The 11046-nt window shown below is 34.2% G+C and overlaps 1 protein-coding gene across 13 annotated transcripts in view; it reads right to left on the bottom strand.

Annotated features, from left to right (window-relative positions):
- Positions 1–4184: 4184 nt before the first annotated feature.
- LOC108972777 overlaps positions 4185–11046 on the bottom strand; it is a 43083-nt gene continuing 36221 nt past the window's right edge. For 12 of the 13 annotated variants that reach the window (XM_018939557.1, XM_018939570.1, XM_018939560.1 and 9 more), the window contains 5 exons: positions 10578–10721; positions 9566–9862; positions 9181–9443; positions 8556–8886; positions 4185–7272 (listed from right to left, as the gene is read on the bottom strand). In XM_018939557.1, the coding sequence (XP_018795102.1) occupies positions 7004–7272; positions 8556–8886; positions 9181–9443; positions 9566–9862; positions 10578–10721 (1304 nt within the window). In that variant the 3' untranslated portion in view covers positions 4185–7003. The remainder of the gene's footprint in view (positions 7273–8555; positions 8887–9180; positions 9444–9565; positions 9863–10577; positions 10722–11046) is intronic. The other variant, XM_018939568.1, reaches the window with a different exon arrangement.

The following is an 11046-nucleotide window of genomic DNA, read 5'->3' as shown; positions in this document are numbered from 1 at the left end:
TATCCCACGGTAGTTGGCGCAGATTGTGGGGTCTCTTTTTTTGAGGATTGGGCATAGCACACTTAAATTCCAATCGTTGGGCATGCTTTCGTCCGATCATATTTCACAAAGAAGCTGATKYATGCTCCTTATTAGTTCTTCGCCGCCGTGTTTGAATAGCTCGGCCGGCAATTCATCGGCGCCCGCCGCTTTGTTGTTCTTCAGGCGGGTAATTGCTATTCGTACTTCTTCCTGGTCGGGCAATGGAACGTCTGCTTCATCGTCATCGATTGGGGAATTGGGTTCGCCTTCTCCTGGCGTTGTGTGTTCACTGCCATTCAGCAGGCTGGAGAAGTGTTCCCTCCATAATTTAAGTATGCTCTGGGCATCGGTGACTAGATCACCTCTGGGAGTTCTACAAGAGTATGCTCCGGTCTTGAAATCTTCTGTTAATCGCCGCATATTTTCGCAGAATTTTCGAGCATTACCGCTATCTGCAATTACATATTTTTGTCTGCCAATGCATCTCGTTCCCTCTKCAACTCTAGGTATCTATACCATTCCTCTCTTGTTCGGATGTCTATTGTGATTGCAGCTTCTCGAAGTCGAACCTTCCTTGTGTTTGATGGCGTGCGTTTCTTACTGCACAGAGGCGCGTGCGAATCTTAGCTGCAATAAGATAGTGGTTCGAGTTGATGTTAGGACCTCGGAGCGCACGCACATCTAAAACACTGGAGACKTGTCTTCCGTCTATCACAACATGGTCGATCTGGTTGGTGGTTTTTCGATGCGGAGGCAGCCAGGTCTCTCGATTTATCTTCTTATGCTGGAATCTAGTACGAAAGAAAACCATATTTCGGGCCCCGGCGAAGTCGATCAGCCTCAACCCATTTGGGGATGTTTCCTCGTGGAGGCTGAATTTACCGAGCGTAGTGTCAAAGATACCTTCTTTGCCCATCCTGGCGTTAAAGTCGCCAAGCACAATTTTGACATCGTGGCGGGGGCAGCTCTCATAAGTGCGCTCCAAGCACTCATAAAAGGCATCTTTGGTCACATCGTCCTTCTCTTCCGTTGGGGCGTGTTCATGGGCACCAATCAGCGATATGTTGCAGAACCTCGCTTTGATGCGGATTGTGGCTAGACGTTCATTCAACGGAGTGAATGATAGTACTCGGCGACGGAGTCTCTCTCCCGCCACGAATCCCACACCAAACTTGCGCTCCTTTATATGGCCACTGTAGTTAATGCCACAAGGCCATTCTCGTTTCTGTCCTTGTCCCGTCCATCGCATTTCTTGGACGGCGGTGATGTAAGCCTTTATTTTTACGAGGACATCAACCAGTTGGGCAGCGGCACGTTCCCAATTAAGGGACCGGACATTCCAAGTGCAAGCCCTCAATTCGTAGTCCTTATTTCGTTTGCCATATTCCTAATTAAAAGGGGGGTTTCTCATCCGAGGCTGATTGCTAATTTTTTTGGGGGTATTTTTTTACGTGGCGGGCCCCAAAACCAGCGCACAATCCTGCGGAGGAGATGTTTCGTCTTCTCACTTTAGCTCGCCTTCAAACGGATGTTCTTAGGCTACCCAGAGGATACTTGGTTAAAGACCGGAAGTCGTGAGCTGCTTGGGTCATATGTAAAAGAATCGTTTCTGGCCACTCCCAAGTGAATGGCGATCAGAGAACTTTCCTCAGTTGCGTGAACTTCGACACATGACTCCATCCTCCGCTGAAATATACTACGAAAATTAAAATTTTGGAAATACATATATATGTTTGCAGCAAAATTTTTTTGAGACAAAAACCACCCTTTTTCAATTTTTAAAATTTTTTAGATTTTACACTTTTTTTTGATATTTTCCCAGTTCAACCTGAACATAAATTATTAAAAAATATGAATCTCTTTGAATTTTTTATTCCGATAAAAATCGCGACCTGCRTCCTGAACGCCGTCTGGCATATGCACATGCGATAAGTATCTGGCAATTGCTTTTCAAAGGCAAATTAAAAAGATTTCGTATAAAAAAATGTGAGGATGTTGGTTAAATATATAACTACAAATCCTAGAATTTTCGAATTTTTTAAATATCCGCATTTTTTTTAACTCAATAATTAACACATTTCGTGTGTTTTACCTATGCTTTCCCCTATAGAAATAAAAATAAATTTAAATATTAAAATATTTGATTTCTTAACCTATATTTCAAATCTGTGAGCGATTATCTTCTTGCTTTGTTTCTGATAGCAAAACCGATGAAATTGGTTTCCATGGCACCCAAAACCGATACAAATTCATGACACCTACAACTTTTTTTGATCGGTTTCAATTCTGATTCCAACAACTATCAGATTCAACAACGCCCCTGAATATCACTAATGCTACACGAATGATGTAGATTTTTAATCATAACCTTTATTGTGCGCTTTTGTTTGTCTTCAATATGTACCATGAAGCTCCCAACGCAGGCAACATTTTTGTCACCGATCTGCAGTCATCACTTGATGTAACGCTTACTTTATGAATGTCGTTATATAATAGTTTTAGTACAAATTATTTCTTTTTGGTATTATCTTTGATTAGGTTTATGTAGTTCTTTATAGTTAGAGATATTTTAAATTATCGGTTCATACTTCGGTTTTTCATTTTTAGCTGTGTAGTTTTCACTGTTTTCGGTTTGGTTTGGTTTTCTTTTATAATCACTTCTGGTGATGCTTCGGCTTTACGCTTTTTATTAGGCGTTTTGTTTTACTTTAAAATGCAGTATTTTTCAGACCTAATTCTTCTTTATCAGTTTCGTATTGTAATTGTCTATAATTAGGTACAAGTGGGGGCTTATTCGTAGGTGTTGGCAGAGAACATATATATATGATATATTTACGTTCTCAGGAGAAATTTTTAGCTTTTGCAACAGCCTCTCCACTCAATTATCTCACCGTACTTAAACTTCCAGGCGATCTCCGTGAAAAGCATTTCCCTGTATAAACAAGTTTTTTAATTTAATTATTGTAAATATTTAAAATGATTGAATTTATTAAATTTATTTCTTTCACACTTTATTTTTCTCCACTTCGCCCCAGATTTGCCTCATACTAGTACTGTTGAATGTGTAATTTAAACATTTTAGATGTTTTTCCACAGGTTTTCCTTTCTACTGCGACCTTCTGTGTCAAATTACAGTTCTATATCTTAATTTAATGCTTAGTTATGGCATTTTATAGGTCTTTGTTTAATGGAGTTTTGTGGGCAGAGCTGTGGTCCGATTATCTGCAATACTAACCGTCTTACGATATCTAGATAAATGTGTACCAAGCTTCATAAAGATATCTCAATTTTTACTCAAGTTACAGCTTGCACTGAAAGACGGATTTGAACCCGTCTCTCCAACCTGATCATTTATGTATAGTAGGTATATGTGTATAATGCTATAACTAATTCGACTAATTTTAGGTGGTACAAACAACAGTTAGGCGAACAAAACTATCACGCAATGGGAAAATATTGCAAGCCCGAACCAAATCCCGCCTCAGAATTATTTTATTAAATGAGAAGATCAAAAAAAAAAAAAAAATTTTAAACAATTTGAATGACACAATTATATTAAAGTTTATAATTTATATCACATGGGTAAATTTGTATGAGTATTGTGTGTTTTAGGCCCTTATTATAGTTTTCAACCCAATTGCATTTTGGTTGAAGTTTTTAAATTCGGTATTATCGATATCAACACAGTAAAATAAAAGTTCGGCTGAAGTATTTTCAAACTTGAAATTTTTTGAGAACTTCTGTAAAAATATTAAGTACTACTAAGTATAGTACTAAGTGCACTAAGTATAGTACTAAAATTGAATTGATTTTATGGATATCCACTGGAAAATGAGCCGAATGAATCAAATAATCAGTAATATGCATATATATTACATACTCACCCAGGTTACATTGAAAAAAATGTCTGTTGCTATATTAAAATTAAAGAAATTTATTTTCTATTTTTATATTATTTATATACTGTGTACATAAATATTTACAAACACATTTCATAATACTATATTAAAGCCTAACACAAACTTAACTGATTTTTTTATATGTATAATTTTCAGCAAATATATATAGCTTTAATTATATATATTATATATAATTATATATGTACATATATGTCCATATGTTATATACATAGGTATTGCTATTTATTAACTAATTAACCCTTCTTTTTTATCTATAGATTAAACTATGAGAATATGATTTCAATATCTTAAGGTGCTGCCAGCTCCACGTGAATTTAATAGGGTTAATTCGTGCAAAATACACATGTTTTTGTGATTTTTTTTGTGTGGACACAATTAAAATCTCTTTTTAATACCAGTGGTATATCAAAGTATGGTATTCGAATAATGAGAAATATAATTTCYACGAAATAATATCAAAAATATGGCAATAGCAGTTTAAAAAAGGAGTTTTTGAAATCCAACTTTTCATTTCTGTGGATCTATTTGAAGGACAAAACTCGTTTTCGCTTTTTTCGAAATAGTCGGATAATTAAAATATAATAAAAATTATTTAAAAAAATTTAAAGTATGATAATTCAATAAATATACAGAAATATTGGTAAAAATGTTAAAAGAATCGGTGCAGTTGTTTTGAACTTATGATATTGACTTTCGAGCTGTGGAAAAAATGCTTTRAAGTTTTGAACAAAAAAACTAGAATTGGGAAATCTTGGTTTTTAGGATCCAATTAATTCCTCCAGCGTTATTATTAGTATCACTTCATATTTCTTTATTATATTTTAATTTACTTACTATGCACTTACAGACATTTTATATACTGCTTAACACAAATGTACATACATCATGCAATACTAAATATTTACATACAGTATTATTGAATATCTCTCATCCTTACGCACATATAATTAATTGTCTATATCAAATTTAAGATTTATTTATTCATGCATGCACTCTTTATACAACTTTAAGGAAATTTGGAATTATATTAAATGTGTGTATTAAGAAAGGCACTTCGTGTAAAAAATATTAAAATTATTGAGTCGGGTAAATATATGGTATATTATACTATACGCGTCAAAGGTTAAACCATATTAAGTACGTGTTATGAATTCTAAAATTTTTTCTTTTCTTTTAAAGAACTGCCATACAAATTAGTTGACATTGCCTCGTTGAATGAAGTTAGAATAAGTACAAGATATTTTGATAATTATGATAATATAAAATCTATTGAAATTCCTAATTTTACCAATACAAGTCTGATCGAGTTACGCTATTAGAAAGAAAAGAATTCGACAAAAAAAAAAGGAAAGCAGGCTAAAGGGCTGAAAATGTGAAGCGTTTGTGGTTCTAATACTGTAATAGCCAATTATTCGCAATCCGCAATCTTGGTTTCGTCCATTCCGTTCCGAAGATTTTTATGCCAAAGACCYAATTGTTCAAAATATCGACAAAATATTGAAAATCGCCGACTCAGAGAGTCAGGTGAGCACTGTTTTGATAGCATARAAACTAAACACTACACAAATATACGGTTTGAAACATTTAATTAAGGTTGGATACAAAAAGATTCAATAATGTGAGGATTCCATAGAAGAATTGACACCAAATTATTAAATTTTTGTGTGAAAAATTCGTCTAAAAAGGTTTCCACGATAGTGGCATTATGAAATTACCTTCGAAATTGCAACTAGTCATCGAACAAAACGTTGCATAATTGCCCTAATTTCGGAACATTCTAACGATGATAAATAAAATCTTCAATTCTATGCAAAAATAATTGGTTTATTTTTATTGGACCTATAATACGATAAAAGATAATTTGTGATAAAAGAAAATTTTCCTATTCGGATTCTACTAAACAATCTTAGAAGAATTAGTTGTACTAGTTTAGGCAACTTATAATTCTTGACATTAAGTTAGTCTATGTTTGGTACAATAAAAAATTTTAATTCGAATACTATATCAAGTGTAACTGTAAGCAATTTTAATTCACCAATTTTCCGTGTATTGATAACGTTTATCACAACCATTAGCCTACTTAAAATTATCAAGTATGTAAATTGCTTCCCATATCAACAATTGTCGAAATGGTTTCCATTATCAATTGAGTAGATTTTGGCTGAAAAAAGTAAATGAAGAGATCATATATAGTAAATAATCTTAGGTCAATGCCTTCACCTTTCTAATATTTTCAAACCAATAAAAAAAATGAATTATTATATTGTATATATATACATATATTCTTGAAAACTTTTCAGTTTTCAAATACAATTTTTTTTGGAAAAGTCATTGTTAATATTACTTTTGTACAGCCAAGTACTAATTTACATTATCATCATTCAACCATCAACATTGCTGATGAGAATTGTTTAAGGAAATATGAATCATTATGTCCATTTTCGCAAAATTTTCTTAGGAGTATATATGTATGAAGGCATTTTTCACCTCCTGTAAACTATGGTTTGGAAGTAATGAATGGGTTTAAAAATGTACTTAGCAACTGAAATATCGCTAGATGATTTTTTAGAAATCCAAATCTTACAAATCTATGACTACACAATTATAAGAATGCACACATGTATGTATACGTATACTCTCATAATTCTTATCACTAATTTATTTAGGTATTCATCACATTTACTATATGTCTATGGGTGATACAAATATATACATACAATATATTAATATACAAATTATTTCTAAATTTACATGTTACAGTTCGGTGTCTTCTGTCAAATGAACTACGTTCAAAAGCAAAAAGATCTCTCCGACTCCGTGTTATTGACAGCTATCTGAGCTTTGGGGTCTGATGGTGCAGTGTCCTGACTCTTCATCACGGTTGTGTCCTCGTAGTTTGAGTTAGGATTGTCATTTATATTGTGACTCTCAATTGTTTGATGTTGTTGCTCTTTTGATGTATTGTATGAAAGATGGGCAGTAAGTGTGGCAATTGCCTCGGCTTTATGTTGAATGGTATCGAATAAAATAGCTTTCATTCCATCACATTCCTCTGAATTTTGTCATCCATAATAGAATTGGGAGTTCACTGGAACACCAGTCGATAATGTCCGTGGAGCTGTGCCATCGTAAGATAACTGTTGTTGCATTGCGGAAGGATCAGTGGTTCGACGTAATGTGGATGTTGTCGAATACTGACTGTTGGTTGTGGAACTTATCATTGGCGGCGTTTGGAGATTCGGAGGTCGCTTTAACATTCCCTCAGCATTAATAATGTAGCTCGCACGTATCGTGGGTGCAGTTGTGTACTGTCCAATTGAGGTAATTGGACCTATGGAAAAATTTAGTAAATATAAAATTCATAAAAGCAAGTAAGAAAGGGATCGAGAATCTAAGCAATTTTTTATATACATAAACTCTATATAACTCATACACTAACGGACAAATTCGGCATAAGATTTGTTAGAAAAACGAAAAACGTTATACGTAATATATGGGAAGTTAGGATGGTATGACCACATCATCATGCCACATATTAAAAAATGTACCCTGGGTTTCATTAAAGTAGCTCACATACAATGACTAATCATATGTAGCAAGGTCAGCCGGATGTTCCAAAATCCTGTAAAAGTTATATGGGGGTTAGGACAAGTTTTCGCCCAATAGTAACTATATACTGAGTAAAACATTTTCAGTAATTTTCATTCAGATAACTCAAACCGATATATCCAGCACGAAGTCACCTGGAAGTTCGAAAATCGTTATAAGGAAATTGGGGGTCAGGTAAGTATCGACCCGATTCAACCCTATTTGATACACAGAATTACCATTGTAAGGAAAGCATTTTCAAAACTTTTGCCCACAGGTATCCATTGCTACTGCGATGTCCTGTGCGAAATTAGGGTTATATATCTTAACTTAGTGTTTAGTTAAGGCACTTTATTAGGGTTTCCGTTGATGGTGCTTTGTGGGCGTGGCAGTAGTCCAATTCAATTTACGCAAATCTACGAACTCGTAATTTTCTTTGTATTGAGGAACCCTCATAACTAGTTTCATCAAGATATCTCAATTTTTACTCAAGTTGCTGCTTGCGCGGACGGATGGACGGACAGACAGAAAGTCATCCAAATTTCAACTTTTTTTTCATCCTGATTATTTCTATAGTATATATATCTCGCTTAGTTTTAGGTGATACGGTGATACGACAACCGTTGGGTGAACATAACTATTATATTATGTAGCAACAGGTTGCAAGAGTATAAAAAATTGTGCTAACAATTTGAATTTAATACACAACTGAGCTAGTAAAGGACACTTTCCCACGACAAATGAAATATAAAAYTAAATCATTTCAAATCGTTCGCCTTCATTTCAACTGCGCTGTGCAAAAATTGTTAATGAAAAAATACACAAAAATAGATATGTACGTCTAACAATAACAGACCTCCACTTCAACAAAATTTCAGAACGTTAGTAAAGAGGATAACTACAAGATTAACTAGTATATTTTTAAATAAACTAAAGATTTTATGGCAATATGTAGGTGCTTTAAATAACTAGATTCATATAATTATTTTTAGTATACTAGGAGTATGTATACATAATAAAACTTACCACAACTAAGCGAATTACTGATACTACTTCCATTGCTAGCAATTACAATTGTTGGTGGCAATATGCTACCAACACCCGTTTGATAGCCAATGGCGCCACTAGGAGGCACCGCTAAGTGAGCTTTTGATGTAATACCGATGATATCGGGAGATTGTCTTACTCCGCATACGCCAGGATTCGTGATTATTGTTGAGGGAGCAGATGTGCCCATGATACCAGTGGGAGGAATACTTGCTCCACCTTGTAATACAAGAGTCGATGAATTCTGCGATCTACTGGATGATCCAAGACCATTGTATAAACCCCCATTGGATCCATAGGAAATATAATTCTGAACAAAAACATAAAGAATATCACGTTCAAGTAAGATTTTGATTAGAATAATGAGTTGGAATGAAAGTGATTTCATTATTATACTTCAATACAGGCAGTGAAAGAGAGAGGATAGGAGATATGGGAAAATTCCTCCCGGGGCCGGTGTTCTCAGGGCGGGGCTGGTGCTCCGTAATGATGTTTTGTTTATTTTTCCAGCAATTCAATAAAATCATATCCAGGCCCCGTTTTTCTCTCTATGTCTCTGAAAACAGGCACATTTGTGACCAGACTGCAATTTTTAAAAACTCACCTCATTTTTCGAAACACTCGGTACAGAAATTGTAGTTGGCATATCGATCTCGGCGTCAATCTCCGATATAGTGTCATTAAAACCATTAGGAATGGTAGTATCAGCGCATGGGTTACGTGAACCATCTATGGATGCCATCTGAGTCTCCGAACTGAGAGCTTGACTTTTTTGCATCCAAACATGAACAGACACAATAATTATGCAAATAATTACACCGATTAAACCGGCGATTAGAAGATATAAATACAGTCGTTCCTGGTTATCTATACGCCGATAAATAAAGACAAATCGTTTGTGATTAATATATATACATAGTAAAAACGCATTCGCTTATTTACAAATACATGTATAGAAAATGTACACACTGTATATACTAATGAATTACCTTCCAGACTTAAGTCGGCACTGTGTGTCATAACCGGATTGATACTGGCGCTGTCTGGAATTTCAAGATGAAATGATATATTGCCATTACTAAAGTTCGAAGTGGCGTTAGTTGCTGAAGCATTTGTACCATTTGACCTAACAGCAGTAACAGTACTGTTGCTATACACCTTCGGAATTGCTTCAGATTCTTTATAGTTCAATTCATCGTCATACACCTCGTTATCTCCATTGAATTCTTCAGTCTCATCTCTTTCAACTTCTGATTCGTATCGGTCTTTTAAAACTTGCTTTGGAACTGAAGCAAAAAATAACAAACACTTTATTTATTACACAGCTCCACAAAAACATTTTTTTGTTGCCTTCACATCTTATCAAATTTTAATGCATTCAATTACGACCACATTACGACCTTATTCATGAAATTATTGAATGTGACCATATTTTTAAGATAAATGCATATGTAATATTTTGATAATAATCGGGTTATTAGTAATTATTTCACGCATATCACCACTCTCCTTACCTCTCCCCACGGCTCGTTACCGAAAATATTGGAAAAATTTTAAGATTTTTCTAAAAGCCAAACGTGGAAATATATAGAATTTCTGTCCATATAATGYCCCATTTAACTCAATGGAAATTTTGCTTGCTCTGAAAAAGTAATTCGTAAGGACTACACAGAACGATGTCCCCAATTACACAAATTACCAAAGGATGTGAATAAGAGAGAGCACTTTTACATTTGGTTAATACATTTTACTACTTGTACGCAGACTTTTTCTACGCTGCCAAATGTCTATTTTTCGTAAGTTTTTCTATAAAAATAAGGGGTCATGTATATGGTATGTATATAATACGTTATTTAGTATATGCATATATGTGGTAATATGTTATGTAAATATTATAGCAAAGTTAATAACTTTATCGTATTTAATCAGCTTTCACGACTTTTAAATTAATTACACATCGAAGAAGCTAACTGCAGCAGTAATAAAATATATTGTACTTACCACAAGTATAAACGACTTTCAGATACATTTTCGACATCGGTTGGCACGGTGACCCGAATGTGTTCGCATCTGCAGCTAAGTTACAACGGCGGCGCCCATGACAAATCTGCATAACTGTTTCGGTGGCATACGATGCTTGGCATGCTGAAATTTTAAATAAAAATACAGTCGCACTCAAAATAATTGTACTCGTAGTATTATACCATATTATATAATTTTCGGAAATTTCAAGAATAGTCTTTGAAAACATATGGCAGAAATTATCATTTTCAAAATAATTTTTTTACGTGTTAAATACACTTTATTCGAACTATAATTTTCGATTTATTTATTTATTATCCTGGTTTTTGATTATTCTTCACCTCATGAAAAGAATTTTGTTGAGCAAAGACGTAGGTACTTTTTAAAGTCTGAAAACTACACTGTTATCGACAACAACATTTTTTGACAGATAAGTTATTAGTTAGTA

This window comes from Bactrocera latifrons, unplaced genomic scaffold, assembly GCF_001853355.1.
Source record: "Bactrocera latifrons isolate USDA-ARS-PBARC rearing strain unplaced genomic scaffold, ASM185335v1 scaffold_421, whole genome shotgun sequence".
In the NCBI taxonomy this organism is placed as follows: Eukaryota; Metazoa; Arthropoda; class Insecta; order Diptera; family Tephritidae; genus Bactrocera; species Bactrocera latifrons.
Note: the sequence above shows the minus strand (reverse complement) of the source record. Positions and strands in the feature narration are given on the sequence as shown.